This window comes from Boleophthalmus pectinirostris, unplaced genomic scaffold (assembly GCF_026225935.1).
Source record: "Boleophthalmus pectinirostris isolate CB_2022bp ecotype Guang Dong unplaced genomic scaffold, ASM2622593v1 HiC_scaffold_16, whole genome shotgun sequence".
Lineage (NCBI taxonomy): Eukaryota > Metazoa > Chordata > Actinopteri > Gobiiformes > Gobiidae > Boleophthalmus > Boleophthalmus pectinirostris.
The window spans coordinates 32568938-32587587 of record NW_026571095.1 but is presented as its reverse complement, the minus strand read 5'-3'; the positions used below and the strand labels follow the sequence as shown (position 1 = coordinate 32587587).

The 18650-nt window shown below is 41.2% G+C and overlaps 1 protein-coding gene across 6 annotated transcripts in view; it reads left to right on the top strand.

The window, feature by feature from the left end:
• The window catches only part of LOC110165887 (disks large homolog 1-like), a 102823-nt gene extending 84222 nt beyond the window's left edge, over window positions 1-18601 (top strand). For 4 of the 6 annotated variants that reach the window (XM_055151451.1, XM_055151452.1, XM_020931078.2 and 1 more), the window contains 7 exons: window positions 4854-4895; window positions 6160-6210; window positions 8421-8522; window positions 10773-10945; window positions 13159-13268; window positions 15219-15310; window positions 16382-18601. In XM_055151451.1, the coding sequence (XP_055007426.1) occupies window positions 4854-4895; window positions 6160-6210; window positions 8421-8522; window positions 10773-10945; window positions 13159-13268; window positions 15219-15310; window positions 16382-16488 (677 nt within the window). In that variant the 3' untranslated portion in view covers window positions 16489-18601. Of the gene's footprint in view, window positions 1-394; window positions 429-4853; window positions 4896-6159; window positions 6211-8420; window positions 8523-10772; window positions 10946-13158; window positions 13269-15218; window positions 15311-16381 lie in introns of all 6 variants that reach the window. The other 2 variants (XM_055151453.1, XM_055151454.1) reach the window with 1 other exon arrangement.
• Window positions 18602-18650: the final 49 nt, after the last annotated feature.

Sequence of the window (18650 nt, the reverse complement as noted above, 5' to 3'; positions counted from 1 at the left end):
ATCCCCCCTTCTCTCTCTCTCTCTCCTCTCCTTCTCTCTCTATTTCTCTCTCCTCTCTCTGTCCATCCCCCCTTCTCTCCTCTCTCTCTCTTCCTCTCCTTCTCTCCACACTCTCTCTCCCTCCCTGTCTCTCTATCTCTCTCCTCTCTCTCTCTCTCTCTCTCTCTCTCTCTCTCTCTCTCTCTTCTCTCTCTCTCTCTCTCTCTCCCTCTCTCTCTCTCCTCTCTCCCTCTCTCCTCTCTCCTCTCTCTCTCCACTCTCTCTCTCTCTCTCTCTCTCTCTCTCTCTCTCTCTCCTCTCTCCCTTCTCTCCACTCTCTCTCTTTCTCTCTTTCTTCTCTCTCTCTCTTTCCTTGCATAACTTGTAATGTGTTTTGTTCGCACACTGACCACAGGACCTGTGTGATGAGCCTCTTTCCAAAGGACACAGTAAGTCGTCTCCTGTCCGGCCTGTCCCCTCCGTCCTCTCTGTCCCTCTATCTCTCTATCCCTCTATCTCTCCGTCCTCTCTGTCCCTCCCCTCGTCTCCACCGCTCCCATAACGCTCCCATAAATAAAATAATGAGTCATGACTAAAGCTAAACTGTATTAAACTGTCTGAAATAGTTACCGGATGTAACTGGGTTCTCTGACGTTTTCGGGACCTGCATTACAAACCATTAATTAATTCCAGCAAAAGAAAACAAAATTCTGTCAAATGAACAAAAGTTTGAATACGAATGAATACGTTTGGCTTCTTCAGGTCTGACGGGGTTCTGTTTTGCATTTTCAAGGGGACAGTTCACACCTTAGGATAGTTCAATGGGCTCAAACCAGCAAAAAAAAGTTGTAAAGTGTTTTAAGTTAGTTGTTTTTAAGACTCCGTGCTGCCGTTCAATCCCCGTATTTTCCGCCACACCCACTGTGACGTACGTGCTTCGTTCCCCAGTTTTATTTTCTGAATCAGCAGCGAATTCAGCAGTTGTCGTTTGGTACAAATTACCTAATAACATTTACTGCTTACTGTAAACAACTAGGGTGTGTTAGTTTCAGGGCCGTTAACTTCTCCCTTCAGACGCATATAAGGCAGTGACTCACAGAACCTCGTCCGAACTCAAGAAACCTCATGGATTAGCAAAACCTACTCACTCTGCGAACTTTTGTCCAGGTGACAGAACTCAATTTTGTTTACCTGGAGAATTGAGGGATTACACAGGCAAAACTTTAATATTTTGAATTGAAATGTGACTGTAAAATCTTTCATGAGACTAAAAACAAGTATCTCCTTCACCACCACATTGTACTTTACCGTGAAATATCTAAAAAGTAAATGCATAAAACTTGAACCTGATCACTACTAGGAGTGGGATGAGACACAATTTTCACAAGACGAGATTAGCTCCACGAGAACGAGACAAGACAAGATTTTGACAATTTTTTTGTCCAAGCCAAAGTTCAGTTCAGGGGGGAAAAAAAATCTCACAAGATAATTATTCTCATGTGTGCACACAATCTTTTGTCTCATGAGATCTTGTGGCACGAGATCTTGTCCCGTCCCCTAATTATTACTGTTATTGACTAGACCCAAGAATTCAGATTATTGGCTCTATTCACGCTGCCAGAAGATGCTGGAAACATGCGGATGACGACTTCAGGTGTAGTTACAAGAACCACGAGCCGCATGAGAATGACAAGCTCCACATGAACCACAACCCCCATGAGAACTGTGAACCCCACGAGAGACGCGAGCCCCACATGAACTGCATGAGAAACCACAAGCGCCACAGGAACTGCAAACTCCCACAAGAACCGTGAAACTCCACAAGAACCATGAGCTCCCCACGAGAACGCAAGCCCCACTGAAACCCACAAGGACCACAAGGACCTCACAAGGACCTCACAAGGACCTCACAAGGACCCCACAAGGACCTCACAAGGACCCCACAAGGACCTCACAAGGACCTCACAAGAACAAGACCTCACAAGACTCACAACACCCACAAGAACCCCACAAGACCCCACCTCACAAGAACCCCACAAGGACCCACAAGACCTCACAAAGGACCCACAAGGACCTCACAAGGAGACCCACAGAACCCACAAGACCCCACAAGGACCTCACAAGGACCTCACAAGAACCCCACAAGGACCTCACAAGAACCTCACAAGAACCCCACAAGAACCTCACAAGAACCCCACAAGGACCTCACAAGAACCCACAAGAACCTCACAAGACCCCACAAGAACCTCACAAGAACCCCACAAGAACCCCACAAGAACCCCACAAGGACCTCACAAGGACCTCACAAGACCCACAAGACCCCACAAGGACCCCACAAGACCTCACAAGACCCCACACAAGGACCTCACAAGAACCCCACAAGGACCCCACAAGGAACCCCACAAGGACCTCACAAGGACCTCACAAGAACGAGAACCACAATCCCCACGAGAAATGCGAGTCCCACAACAACCGCGAGTCCCACAAGAACCGTGAACTCCCCCACAAGAAGCTCAAAACTCACAAGAACCACAAGCCCCACATGAATCCCACGAGAACCGCAACCCCCACAAGAACTGACGTGACAATGACATTTTGTTTGTTTTTATTTTTACTAAGTTTGACAAATTATAATACACATATTAATAGACAGCTTGTAAAAGGAAAAACTTGACCATTTTCTCAGTTTTCCCAGATTTTCGCAGAGTCACTATCGCCGACTGAACCTAGAGGAAGTTGTCATCCGCTTGTTTCCAAACGTCTGCCAGTTTTGTGTTAATTTAGTCACAGAACTTGTGGCACGAGATCTTGTCCCATCCCTGATCAATACTATTACTGACTCGACCCAAGAATTCACTGTATTTTTGTTTTTGAAATGTCGGTGGAGACTGAGGCCCCTCCCCCTTCCTCTCCTCCTCTTCCTCATTTCAGCCCATGTGTCCTGTGCTGCCCTCTGCTGGTGGTTTCTCATATCCTGTTGAATATTTTAAACACTTGACCAACATGCAATTTTGTTCCTTTTATTTCTTTTTTTAATTACTTGGAACCATAATATTTCCTTACTTATTAGTGTTTTCTTTTACACTTTTACACACACTCCTTGAAAAAGTGTTGCAGAGGTGGGAAAACATTTTTAATAGTTACTCAAATCTAAAATTAGACTTAGAAGTAAAAATTTTAATGTTCTTTGTTTTTAAGGATTAGTTTGATCCCATTAACTGAATAATTTGTAGGATGTTTTGCCAAATTGTCTTTTTTTTTTTGGAGTTTTCTATTAATGATGTTCCCTTAAAAAATGCCTGAATGTCATCCATGCAGGTTTGAGTAATCTAGTGATCTTTTCAAGGCATTATTCAAACCCTCCTTACATTTAGCTGTAAGATTCTGAACAAGGCTCCGCCCACAAGCCCACGTCACCCATGTTCCCAAATGATAATTCTCCGTAAATATACAAAAACATGCAAAAATGCTCGTTTGTTTGTGTTTTGAAGTTATTTTGCGCTTCATACACACACCCCCTCCTCATGGAAAACACGCGAAGAAATACAGACGATGCAGATTTTAAGTTAAAGGCGATTGATGTGGCTGTCGAAGGAAACGGAGCGGCCGCACGTGAGCTCGGCATCAGTGAGTCGATGGTGAGATTTTGGCGACACCAGCGTGACGAACTGACTCAACGCAAAAACGCAACAAAATCTTTCAGAGGTGATAAAAGCAGATAAAAGCGAACTTAATAACACTCTTGAAGACGTGGACACCTGCGGCTTATATTCAGGTTAGGGATGGGCATGATAAGTCGACTAATCAATAATTAATCATTAAGAATTTCGTCGATTATGTTCATTTTTAATCGACAAACCGAATGTAGGTTTCTGTGCGTAGAGACGAGGCTGCATCTGTCAGCACAAACACTGGAGTTGCGGCCTCACAGTTCCACGTTTGGGCTCTGGCACCTCCTTGGAGATCACTGTACCGCTCAGTGAGTGCGTTTACATGCACATCAGTGTCTGGGTTGCATGTCATGGTGCATGTAAACGCAGTATCCCGGTTACTACAACATAAAGATCTGCGCTAAACCTGCACACGTACGATCTTTGAAAACATCGCGACACTCAGAACAGACTCACCTTCAGCATCAACGTCCCTCTGTCACAGAAAGAACATCGTGTCCTTTAATCTGACAGAAGCTAAACTGCATCATTTTTTTCTTACTCAGTTTATGTAAATTAGCCATGCCGTTTAAAATTTAGTTTCTGTAAGACTTGCGCAAAGCTGCATTAAACAGAAATGGGCTGATGTGGCTCTAGATTATGGTTATGGATTATATGTTGTAAAATTGAGTTTATTTATGCAAATTAGTAATAGTAATAAAGATGATACTTTTAATATAAAAACTTTAATGATTAATCGAAAATTGATCGGTAAATCTCCCGACAATCGATTAAAAAAATGTCTTTGTATGCCCATCCCTAATTCAGTGCGGACTATATATGTTCAATTTTAAAATTTAGTTGATGCGGCGTATATTCAGGTGCGCTTAATAGTCTAGATTTTACGGTAAATGTTATGTGTTAGCAGTTAATAAAATAAAATAAATAAAAAATATAAAAAATAAAATATAAAAAATTTAATAAAATATAAAAAAATAAAAATATAAAAAATATACAATTTAAAAAAAAAAAAAAAAAAAAAAACACCTCTAAATACAGATGATCATTTTAAAGGAACAATTTCTATCCTATGTTACTTTTCCCACCTCTGCGTGTTAGTATGACTTTGTGGTTTTGGGTTTCCGGTTGGACTCCACGTGCAGGTTGCTGGTTCTACGCCCTGTGGTATTTCTCACGCTGTGTTGTTGTTGTTGTTGCTTGCAGAACATGTGACGTCCAATGCCAGTGATAGTGAGAGTAGTTACCGTAAGTCCTGCTCCCACCTGACCCTTCATCTCTGCAAACTCCTCCTCTTCCTCTGCTCTGTGACCCGCACACACGGATCTGCATTTGACCCAGTCCAAACTCGATCTCGTGGAATAGTGTCACTAAGAAGAAAATGATAAAAAAAATAGCGTCAAAGGAACTGTGTGTAAAGTTTTATAAACGTGACGTAACTGTGTCCCCAGGCACAAAATGTTCAAATCAGAAACAGTTTTTAGTCATAACAAGTCTAATGCTCATTTATTCTTAATCACCAAAACATTAATGGCCAAGAACCAGGACTGAACCAGGTCTAAACCAGGTCTATACCAGGACTCTAAACCAGGACTACACCAGGACTGAACCAGGGCTCAGCCAGGTCTACATCTGGTCTACACCAGGTCTAAACCAGGTCTCTAAACCAGGTCTCTAAACCAGGTCTCTAAACCAGGTCTCTAAACCAGGACTGAGCCAGGACTGAACAAGGACTGAGCCAGGTCTACATCAGGTCTACATCAGGTCTACATCAGGTCTACACTTAGAACTGAACCAGGTCTGAACTAGGTCTGAACCAGGACCGAACCAAGACTACACCAAGTCTGAACCAGGACTGAACCAGGACTGAACCAGGACTAAACCAGGTCTAAACCAGGACTACATCAGGTCTACATCAGGACTACACTAGGACTGAACCAGGTCTAAACCAGGTCTAAACCAGATCTGAACCAGGACCGAACCAAGACCAAACCAGGACTAAATCAAGTCTAAACCAGGTCTGAGACAGGCCCAGAGGTGCGCCCGCATAGACCGTCAGGTGACTGCAGGAGAATGGTTTAGTCCTGGTCCAGTCCTGGTCCCTCATGTCTCAGGTCACTATAGGACAGCAGAACAGACATCATGAGTCTATGCAGTTTGTTTTCATCGTCGGCAGTCGCTCCAGTTTGACATTTAAGTTGTATCTATTTTATATTTGTTATTAAATTTAAACTTGTACTTTTGTGTCCTCGATCTGCAGGTTAAGTCTCTCACTCAGACTTACATACAGTTCCTTTAAAATGTCAAATTCTACTGCAGAACTCTTGTCTGCCTCGTGTACTTGTATTTTTTAAACCACGCACTTTTCAAAACCTGATCCCAACGCAAAACTATTCACAAAGTTCAAATGCAGAGTCGTCAGTGTGGACAGAGTCTGTGTGTCTCCTCTGTGTGTCCCTGTCCTGTCCCCTTGTCCTTTTCTGACCGCTCCTGTGTCCTCTGTCTCCCTCAGGTGGACAGGAGGAGTACGTGCTGTCCTACGAGCCCGTCGTCCAACAAGAAGGTCAGAACTGCTGCTGCTTTTATTCACATTTGAGTCACGTGGAATGTACACACACACACACACACAAAAACCAAAAACACCCAAACAACCAAAACAGTTTTTATTTTTACAGTTAAGATAATACACATACAATAGAGATCAAAAACTTTACCCCTTACATTTATTATTATTTTTTATTTAATTATTTATTATTGTTAATGTTGTTGTTATTATTATTATTATTTATTTTTTATTATTTATTTTTTAATACAATAGAGATCAAAAACTTTACCCCTTACATTTATTACATTTTTTTAATTTAATTATTCATTATTATTTATTACTGTTATTGTTATTTTTATTATTACTACGACTATTATTACTTTTTTTTTTAATACAATAGAGATCAAAAACTTTACCCCTTACATTATTATTATTATGATTATGATTATTATCATTATTTTTATTATTATTTTATTTTAAATTTAATTTTTAATTTAAATAGAATAGAGATCAAAAACTTTACCCCATACATTTATTTATTTATGTATTTATTATTGTTAATGTTATTTTTATTGTTTTTTTTTAAAATACAATAGAGATCAAAAACTTTACCCCTTACATTTATTAAATTTTTTTTAAAATTTTAATTATTTATTATTATTTATTTGTTATTGTTATTTTTATTATTATTACTACTATTATTACTTTTTTATTTATTTAAATACAATAGAGATCAAAAACTTTACCCCTTACATTTATTTATTTTTTTTATTTGTATTATTATTATATATATCTTTTTATTATTATTTAATTTAATTTAAATTTATCTTATGCAATACAATATATTTTTTTTAGTTTAGTGTTAGCTGTAGCTGTACCTGTTTTTACTGCCTTAAAAAGATGAGACTACATCATTTTTAACGGTTTGCAGTGGTCTAAAGTTGTTCCTCATTTCGCTTACGCATTTTGAGCGTCGATATTATTCACTGTGATTAGTTTGTAAGTGCGTTTCACACTTTATAATTAGAAGCGTACGTGGTCAGAATGAGTACACTGTGTACTAAAACCTGCCTCTACAATTTACTGCGTCTGTACAAGAAATATTTTACTTTATTACATGAAAACAGCAGAATAGATTAACTGAAGTCCTAAAGGTGCTTTGTGTAACTGTTCTGGTTGAGGCCCCATCAAATCAAAGTATGATATTAAACCTTTCTATCTTCATGGAGACAAAGTTAATGGACAGATCTGTGGCGAGGCAACCCCACCCAGTCAGAATGCCTGTTTTTCTAGGTATTTTTGAGCTACAAAACCACATGTAACTGAATAAATGTAAAGTAGAGCTGTTTAATCTCATACTGTGGAACATTCAGAGTAGAGCAATGACATGTCTGTGGAAACAAGCAAGTGACAGACCCCAGTGTTCCCACGGGCATGGAAATCCTGGAAAAGTCATGGAATTTTAGAATCTCTTTTACGCAACTACATTATTCTGTCAAGTTCTCATGAGGCAATAAGATTATTTCCGAACGGTATGCGACTTTTGTTTAAAAGAGACGACAATAAATGCACTGACATTATTTTTAACGTTAAAAAACTATAATCCCAAACCATAAGGTGAGTGGAAAGAGTTAACATTTCATATTTAGCCCTAAAAGTCTGATCAATTCTACACATGTAGGTGCTGCAAAATCATGGAAAATTCACTTTAGTTAAGGGCCTGTTTACACGAGAACATTTGTGGGTAAAAATGACGAAATATTTTATCAGAAGTGCCTTTCGTTTAGACAGTGGTGGCATTTTTGGGGCTTAAAAACACAAAAATCTGAAGCCAAAATCCAGATTGAAAAGGTTGAATACGCTCCGCCGTAGCGTTTCCGTCGACACTGCCCAAGACGCAAAACTCTGGTCAGATCTGCTCACGTCACGTACGAGTTTACGTCACATACATCGCCGCCTAATTCCACACACTTTTGCGTCACCTCCCGAAAACGCTCGTCTGAACGCGGAATAAAAAGTGAAGACACAACGCCACTTTTGCGTCTTCTGTTCAGACCGTCATCATGTACACATAGCCTAGGTTATGAAAAGTTTACGTTAACGTTTAGAAATTTTGTCACTGAAAAAGAGTGGGAACCCGGGGACCCTCAACCAAACAGTTACATAGTGCATATTTACATTCCTTGGTGTTTGTAGCTGTTGCTGAGTTCGTACTCTTCTCTTTGCAGTGAGCTACACCCGTCCCGTCATCATCCTGGGCCCCATGAAGGACCGCATCAACGACGACCTCATCTCCGAGTTCCCCGAGAAGTTTGGCTCCTGTGTGCCACGTACGGCTCCTCTCCTCTACACACTACACACCAGAAAATGTCCCCCACCCCACGATCCCTACACTGTGTCCTCTACCACTATTTTATTTACTTATTCACTGTCTCCCTGTGCGTCTGTTGGCTCATGAGGCACAGAGCGTCCTTCTCCAGTTGACCCTGTCCTTGGTTCTGGTCTCTAGTTGTTCCATTTTCCTCCTCCAGGCCCATACATCCCATCTCTTTATTCTAACCATCCCCCCTGCCCCCTATCCAGTATCCTCAACCTACTATCTTTACTCACCACTAGAGGTCTGAGGTCTACGCGGGACAGAATTTTCAGTCCCTCTCCTGTCCACTCCCGCAAAAGAATTGTAATTTTCAGTCCCGCTTCCCCCCCGCAAGTCCCACAGGATGGGAACGTTTGCTTTCTTGAGCTCTATCAAACACGGAGAAGCGAAAGAAATTGGGCTGCGTATGGGAGGAGGCGCGGTGGGCGGTCCGGCGGCATGGTTAAGTCCTGGCTAAATCCTGTTTTAGTCCTGGTTTTAGACCTGTTTTTAAACCTGGTTTAGACCTGGTTTAGTTCTGGTTTAGTGTTGTAGCCCGCATGATGTACGGGAGGAGGGACTGTCCGTGTGGCGTATGGGACGGGGGGACAGTCTGCTGCTTAAAATGTTTTTATTAGGGCTGGGCAAAAATTTTAAAAAATCTACCGCATGAGTTCGAGTGATTAATCACAATTAATCGTGATTAATCACATGTTATACGCAAAACCAATCAATTAATTAAAAAGTAGAGTACAGCGCTCTTTTATTGGAAATGTAAATGAAAGAACCATATATTAGTTGTGCAAACAGCATTTCTTTCACAGGGGAACCTCAGAACCTTCAAGGTGTTCAGTGAAGACTCAAGAAAAAATATTGAATGAACTTTTGTACTACTAATATATTTTTTCAATATTTTTTATGCAGTGAGTAATAAACACAACACTAGTAATAATTTATAGATCATTGTTATAAACTGATATTTCTTGGGAAACAAAGGGTTAATACAGGCATGTCCAAACTATGACCCGGGGGCCAACTGCGGTCCTCAAACTAATTTTTCTTGGCCCTCAGGCTTCCAGGTGAATTGGCCCAAATTACTTTGTAGCAATTAAAAATTAGCATTTTACTGCAAGTTTTTTTGGAAATCTACATTGATAAAGCTCATATTTAATATTTAGTGTGTGGTTTTAAGGATCTTAGCGTGAATAAAGACTGATGGCTCATTCTAACGTGATAAACATGCACATATTTCAGTTATTCACTGTATTGAGCTCCAGTCTACGACGCTCGATCGGCCCTCTGCTTCATCTGTGTTTTGAGATGTGGCCCTTGATGAAAACGTTTGGACACCCCTGGGTTAATATAATGGAATGGAAATGGACTAATCACAATTTTTCTTCCAATGGTGTCTGGGTAAATCAGTGACTCCCCCTGCAGCACTAAAGAAACAAGCTCAGCTCAGAGCGCACGGCTGGTCCAGCCGGAGCCGGAGCCTGCGGCCGAACCCGCGGCCGAACCCGCGGCCGGGCTCAGACACGTTGCATCTCACGTGGACAGGAAAAAGTGAAAAAAGTGTAAAAAAAAAAAAAGACGTCAAACTTAAAGAAACGCTCGTGGTGGACTTTTTCAAAATAAAAGCCAGTAACAAACAGACATTTACAATAAATAAATAAATAAATAATAAAAACTGCGTTAACGGCATTAAAATAATTGTCGGCGATAATGACTTAATCAGTTAACGCAAAATGAACGCGTTAACGTGCCCGGCCCTAGTTTTTATTAATGCCAAATAAAATATCCAGCACAAATTAAGTATGAAAGGCATACATTCATTATTTGTATATTTTACTTTACACTCATATTTAGTTTGTGGGACTGCAGTTTATCATCCAACGTGCCCACAATGAGTTTTCAAAATGCGTCCCATGCCGCACTCTTTTGCGTTGGATCCCACTGGATTGCCGGGCTCTTTGCACCCTATTTTCATCGTCTACTGCTTAACCAACGCTCTACACACTCCACCTCCCGCCCCACCGCTCATTATACCTACGTTTTACTTGACCTGTAACTATCCGCTACCCACTACCTACTGTAATACTCCTAAAAACCAGAAGTTCTGCCTCCCACCTGGTACTGATCACCTACTGCCTTATCAACCCACTGTGACCCTTTCTGTAACTGTGTGTAACCTTGTTTGTAACCGTGTTTGACCCTGCGTTTCTAGATACGACGCGGCCGAAGCGAGACTACGAGGTGGACGGTCGGGACTATCACTTCGTGGTGTCCCGGGAGCAGATGGAGCGGGACATCCAGGAGCACCGCTTCATCGAGGCCGGACAATACAACAACCACCTGTACGGCACCAGCGTTCAGTCTGTGCGCCAGGTGGCAGACAAGGTAAACCTGAACACGGACTCCGGTCTGCGTTTACAAGTGCTCTGACTCAGATTACCTTTATATGATGACGGTCTGAACTAGGCATTCGATGAAATTTTCTTAATCGATCGTCGGAAGAATTAACAATCGATTATCGATTAATCATTAATGTTTTTTATATTAAAATGATCATCATTATTATTACTATCTGCACTACTAATCTGCATAAATAAATTCAACTTTATGACATATAAACCGTAACGACTCTAGAGCCGCATCAGCCCGTTTGACATTTTAACTTGTTTAATTCAGTTTTGCGCAACTCTCACAGAAACAAAACTTAAAACCACATCACTAATTTACATAAATTAAGCGAAGATAAAACTACAGCTCTTGTGTCACTGATGCAGTTTAACTTCTGTCAGATTAAAAGACACGACTCAGGGGAATACAGGTTAGTGTGACCAGATTTGCGTTTGTCAAAACCAGGACACCGTACGGGGGGAGGGAGGTGGGGACTCGTCATCAACATTGCGCGACTCTCACCTGGCAAAACTTTTCCCACTGGACACAGAAACATATGTGCTGCTTTATACACTGTGCACATGGACTCACACTTGTCCCGAACGCAACGGAAAACTTGGAATTTCTTGTACAAGTCATCGTTAAATACACATTTGTGCTTCGGTACGTTGCAGACTGACCAAATGTTTGTGCCTCGCTCCTTCTGATGCAGAGAGACATGTACAGACCTCTGTTTGGGTCACCCTACGCTACGCACAGCAACCTACATTTGGTTTATCGATTAAAATGAACGTAATCGATGAAATTCTTAATGATCAATTATCGATTAATCGATTAATCATGCCCATCCCTAGTCTGAACAGAAGACGCAAAAGTGTGTGTAAAGATTGTGTATGCATGCCAGCTTTTTGTGTACTGTATGTATGTGACACAAACGCGTACGCGACCTGAGCAGATCTGACCAGAGTTTTACGTCTTGGGCAGTGTCGACAGAAACGCTACAGTGGAGCGCAGTGTGACTTGAACTTGAGTCAGACTTGAGTCACTATTTTTAGGACTTGAGACTTGACTTGATAAAATAGATCAAGACTTGCGATGTTAATGACTTGGGACTTGACTTGGACTTGAGCCCCGTGACTTGAGACGACTTAATGATTCACACTAAGATCTTTGCAAGACATTTAAAAAGAAAAAAATCTACAACTCTTATATAAATACTCATATATAAATACACCATGAATTTTTAAAGTACAGTTAAGTTTCATATAAATTGCAAAAATCTAAGCTGTATTGGTACTTTGGTTTAAAGACTTGAAATGACTTGAAGCTCAAAGCAGCCGACTTAGACTTGACTTGGACTTTTGGTCCAATGACTCGAGACTCGACTTGGACTTGCCTGTCTTTGACCTGGGACTTGAGGTCAAAAACTTGAGACTTGCAAAACAAAGACTTGGTCCCACCTCTGGCGGAGCGTATTCAACTTTTCCACTCTGGAGGTTGGATTCAGATTTTTGCGTTTTTAATCCCCCAAAACACCATCACCGTCTAAACGAAAGCCACTTCCGCTAAAATATTTTGTCGTTTTTACCCGCAAGCCTTCTTGTGTAAACAGGCTGTGTAAAAATAAGTTTAAATTTAATAAAGTCAAAAAAGAGATAATTTAACAAAGGCTCAAATTAGGTAGATCATGAACAAACAAACAAAAAAAGCCGGGCCCAACTGGGAAAACTTAAATCAAACTGAACAGAACAAAACTAACAACCAGACAAAGAGCAGAGGTGTTTAAATACTTGAGGTTCAACTAAAACTGAACACAAGAGGGAGGATTTACACTAAATAATTAATTAAACTACTAACTAAGACAAATAATTATAATACAGAAAATAATAAGTGATAATAAAGTGACCTTAACACAAACTAAACAAACAAATAAACAAAAAAAAACAAGTGTAAGTAAATAATTCGGACTTATATTAACTAAAATGTGTGCACACAAATTAGAATATAAGTCTAAATAAAGGAATTAAATTATGTGTAATGTAATTAACTTAATGTAAATGAACTTAAATGAAATAATACTGACACTATGGAGTGGTGGCAGAGTTATCCACCGCACAGGCCCTTAGTTTACTTCCTTACTTGACCAGCAGGTGGAGCGCTTGTGCCAAAGTCCGAGTCAGAAGTAATGAAGAGTCCTTTGTGTGTTTCAGGGTAAACACTGCATCCTGGACGTGTCTGGAAACGCCATCAAGAGACTGCAGCTCGCCCAGCTCCACCCCATCGCCATCTTCATCAAGCCCAAGTCTGTGGACAACATCCTGTGAGTCTGCGCCTCCTCCTCCTCCTCCTCCACTTCCTCCACTCACAAACTCTCTTCAGCCTCTTTCCACGCCGTTCTATTAGACTTCAGACAAATTAACTTCATCACAATATATCGAATTACAAGTCACTTTGCTTAAATTAAGGGTTATGGAGCAGCAGCAGCTAAAAAAAACCCCAAAACAAAACAGGGAACTACATCGACCATGATCCTTTGCTCCATTTCAGCGCAGACTACAAGAAGAAATAACAGTTCTAAGCACTTTTAAGTCTTAGTTCTTTCGGATTAAGTCTTGACAAGAGGGAAAAAGTCGCGTATTAAGAGTTTTAGCTGTTCAGCCTCCACAAAATATCGCATTAAATATCGTTAACGTGAGATGTATATCGTGAAAACCGAGAGATTTGGATATTGTTACATCCCTAATCATGAGCTTTCCCATGATATCGCAATAAATATTGTACCGTGAGGTGAAACGTGGATATTGTTACACCCCTAATAATATTTTTGTTACAATGCTACAGTTTTGTTGCTTGTTTAGTGGAAGGAAACTTGTTTATTTATGCGACACGTTTGACATTTTCACTGTTTTGAGGATTAAAATGTTTGTGTTTCATATGAACTTTGCGCAAGAAGTGGTTTAACAAAGACTTTTAGTATCACAGCCAAGATTTAGCCTTTATTTTTGACTGAACCGTATCGAATTGATTTGAAATATATCGTATCGAATCGAAAGCTCACTGTATCGAGACATGTGTCGTAACAGTTGACAAGATGTGTAGCAGTTCATTTGTTGTGCCCGTAGATGGCGCTGGTGTATTTAGATTTAGTATTTAGAGAGATTTGGATATCGTTACATCTCTAATCGTGAGCTTTCCCACGATATCGCAATAAATATTGTACCGTGAGGACATTGTATCGTGAGACTTGGATATCGTTACACCCCTAATAATAATTTTGTTACAGTGATACAGTTTTGTCGCTCGTTTAGAGGATTGAAACTCGTTTATTTATGCGACACATTTGACATTTTCACTGTTTTTGAGGATTAAAATGTTTGTGTTTCATATGAACTTTGCGCAAGAAGTGGTTTAACAAAGACTTTTAATGTCACAGTCATGATGATGATGATAAGTTTATTTCGGATGTTTCCATACTATTACTTACATTATTTACACTATTATTTTACATTGCTCATCACAACTATAATATCCAAAAGTAGAAATAAAAAAAAAAATAAGAAAAAAAAAATTGTTATCCACCCTCACCCCCTTTTACAATCCCACTAAAGCAATAATGTGCTTCTGCCAGACCCTTAGCGTATGTCACATTACTCCTGATACAAAAATAAATATAGCGTAGTTTGCATTCAGATAACGATAAAATTAAATTTCTTCTTGAGCATACCTAGCTATAATAATTTCCTTATATCTATGTATGTTTATGTTATGATTTTGCCTTTATTTTTGACTGAACCGTATCGAATTGATTTGAAATATATCGTATCGAATCGAAAGCTCACTGGATCGAGGTATGTGTCGTAACAGTTGACAATATGTGTAGCAGTTCATTTGTTGTGCCCGTAGATGGCGCTGGTGTATTTAGATTTAGTATTTAGAGAGATTTGGATATCGTTACATCCCTAATCGTGAGCTTTCCCACGATATCGCAATAAATATCGTACCGTGAGGTTCATACCGTGACGATATCGATACTGTACGACACATAAAAACACTTGGAAACACTTTGCATTTCTTTCCTAAGCTGGTGCTTTTTATCATCAGCACTCACATCAAAAAGGTTGTTCTGGTTTAACTCGGTGGGGCAAACACAACCAGACCCGTTTAAGGATGGGTCAAATGCAGAGCACGAATTGCCGCACACACACACACACACACACACTATATACACACACACGCAGCTCCACTGACTGTAGTTTGTGTGTCTCCTCAGGGAAATGAACAAGCGTCTGAGCGAGGAGCAGGGCAAGAAGACATTTGACCGAGCCACCAAACTGGAGCAGGAGTTCACCGAGAACTTCACAGGTACAACTAGAACCAGTGTTGGGAGGGTTACTTTTAACATGTAATCCCCTACAGATTACAGATTACACACACCAACATGTCGTTTCATTAAATTACTTAAAGTGAGTAACGTAATCTGAATACTTTGGATAACTTGATTTGCTGAAGAGAAGCAAAGACCAGGAAATCGTAACATAAGATGTTTTGTCTGTTAAAAAACAATAAAAAGCCCAGATTTCCCTTAACCAACACCTGGGCCAAAACCTGGTCTAAACCTAGTTTAGATCTGGTTCAAACCTGGTCGACAACTGGTCTAGTCTATGTCTGAGCCAAAACCTGGTCTAGATCTGGTTCAGACCTGGTCTTGTGTATGTCTGGGCCAAAACCTGGTCTAGATCTGGTTCAAACCTGGTCGACAACTGGTCTAGTCTATGTCTGAGCCAAAACCTGGTCTAGATCTGGTTCATGCCTGGTCGACAACTGGTCTTGTCCATGTCTGTGCCAAAACCTGGTCCGGATCTGGTTCAAATTTGGTCTACAACTGGTCTAGTCTATGTCTGAGCCAAAACCTGGTCTAGATCTGGTTCAGACCTGGTCTAGTCCATGTCTGGGCCAAAACCTGGTCCGGGTCTGGTTCAAATCTGGTCGACAACTGGTCTAGTCCATGTCTGGGCCAAAACCTGGTCTAGATCTGGTTCAAACCTGGTCGACAACTGGTCTAGTCCATGTCTGGGCCAAAACCTGGTCTAGATCTGGTTCAAACCTGGTCGACAACTGGTCTAGTCCATGTCTGGGCCAAAACCTGGTCTAGATCTAAGGGTAGCATCATTTTTTCTACAGGCCAGTTTCATTATTTTGATTTTTCTAATAATTCTTTTGAACCACAGAGGAAAAGCAATGTTTGGTTTTTGTTGGACAATTTTCAAGAAATTTTTATTTATTATTGCTTTTCTCAGTTTCAAGTTATTTCAGTGATTTTTTTTATTTTTCTTTCAACAATTTTGTCCACGTCTGTATATATGTGTGTATTTAGCGTTTGTTTATTAAGAGTTGTTCTCTGTCCTGACTCTGGTCTTTTGTGTCGGGCTGTAGCCATCGTGCAGGGCGACTCTCTGGAGGAGATCTACGAGCAGGTGAAGCAGATCATCGAGGAGCAGTCAGGCCCCTTCATCTGGGTCCAGGCCAAGGACAAGCTCTGAGACGAGTTCTTGAAGATCTCCGTGTGCTCCGGCTGCCTCCGACTCTGTCCCACCACAAACATCTGGAGAACGTCTGGTACACAACCTGCACTACAACCGGTCTACACGTGGTTCTCCCTCCGCGTAGACCCAGAACTTTTGCCAAATATGGTCCAAATCTAATCTAACATCTGGTCCACATCTGGTCCGCAACTGGTTCTCATCGTGGTCTGCATCTGCTCCCGTCCACATTCATTCCAAAACAGTCCTAACGGTTTCCATAACTGGTTCACATGTGGACTAAACCCGGTCTACATGTGGTCCAGATCCAGTCTAGAAGGGTTCTAATCCACACCTGGTCCAAAACCTGCTCCACATCTGCTCTTCCACTTGATCTACAGCTGGCCTACATGAAGTCCATACCTGGTCTAGAAGAGGTCCAATCAACATTTGGTCCAAAACCTGGTCTATAAGTGGTCCACATCCGGTCTACAGCTGGTTCTAAACCTGGTCTACAAGTGGTCCAGACCAGGCCACAACTATCGCTGGGCAACATGTAGTCTGTATCTGATCTACAGCTGGTCTGGTCCACAACCTGGTCCAGTCCAAAACCTGGACACAGTTGGTCTACAAGTGATCTTCCTCATGTGATCTACACCTGGTTCAGATCTGGGCCAAAACCTGGTCTATATCTGGTTCAAATCTGGTCGACAACTGGTCTGCACGTAGTCCCGACCTAGTTTACAGCTGGTCTGGGCCAAAACCTGGTCTATATCTGGTTCAAACCTGGTCAAAAACTGGTCTACATGTAGTCCCGACCTAGTTTACAGCTGGTTTAGTCCACGTCTGGTGCAAAACCTGGTCTAGATCTGGTTCAGACCTGGTCGACAACTCGTCTAGTCCATGTCTGGGCCAAAACCTGGTCTATATCTGGTTCAAATCTGGTTGACAACTGGTCTACGTGTAGTCCAGACCTAGTTTACAGCTGGTCTAGTCCATGTCTGGGCCAAAACCTGGTCGACAACTGGTCTACACGTAGTCCCTACCTAGTTTACAGCTGGTCTGGGCCAAAGCCTGGTCTATATCTGGTTCAAACCTGGTCGAAAACTGGTCTACATGTAGTCCCGACCTAGTTTACAGTTGGTTTAGTCCATGCCTAGTCTAAAACCTGGTCTAGATCTGGTGCAAACCTGGTCGACAGCTGGTCTACATGTAGTCCCGACCTAGTTTACAGCTATTCTGGGCCAAAACCTGGTCTATATCTGGTTCAAACCTGGTCAACAACTGGTCTAGTCCATGTCTGGGCCAAAACCTGGTCTTCAGCCGGTCTCCAACTCGTTCTACATGATGTCCATACCTGGTCTTCACACAACCTGTCCAAAAACACAAACCTACAACCGGTCCAGTCCTCATCTGGTCCGGTCCTAAACCCGGTCTAAAGCGTTCCAGACCTGGTCCGGAGACCTCAGAGACCCCGGCTCTTCGCGGTCGGTCTCGGGGCAGCGTTTGGAGTTGAGACGACGAGATTCGACACAGCGACATTTTGCACGTTTGAGCTTTAAGAGCATGTCCGGTCTGTCCTCATCTGGCCTCACTTTCCCTTTCGTTTAATCGTTTAGTTTTTTTTTTTCTACATTTAATTTGAACGCTTTTGGTGTTTCTTTCGGAGTTTTGACGATATGTTATTCCTGCTGATCGAGGACGTTAACGCGATGCAGTTCTGTGTGCACAAAGCGCGTATTTATTTATATTTTTAGAGGGGTAATTTAAAAGCAGAGTTAGCGTTTCATCTTTTACCGCAGCCTAGTTTAGCACAAATCTGAGCGTGTCCGTGAGCATTCTACAGACTCGAGATTATTTAAGAGAGTTTTATATTAACGAGCGGAGGTGAGGCGCACTGCAGAACTGTCTACAGGAGTTTAAATTACGCGATTTGTTTTAATAGTATATTTTTATGACTTTAAATGTGCTGAAAAAGTAAAAATATTCGTTCAAAGCAAGTGTGTTTGTGGAGATCTTATGCCTGTATATAGAGCAGATAGTGTGATTTGAATACACACGCGTCACGAATCTCGGACTTCCGGTCATCGCGCAATACATACTGGGAAGGATTTTCCGAAAAAGTGAGAATCAAACCGCCGTGTTTGTTTTTCTCAGTGGGATGCGTCTGTTGTCAAAGTCGA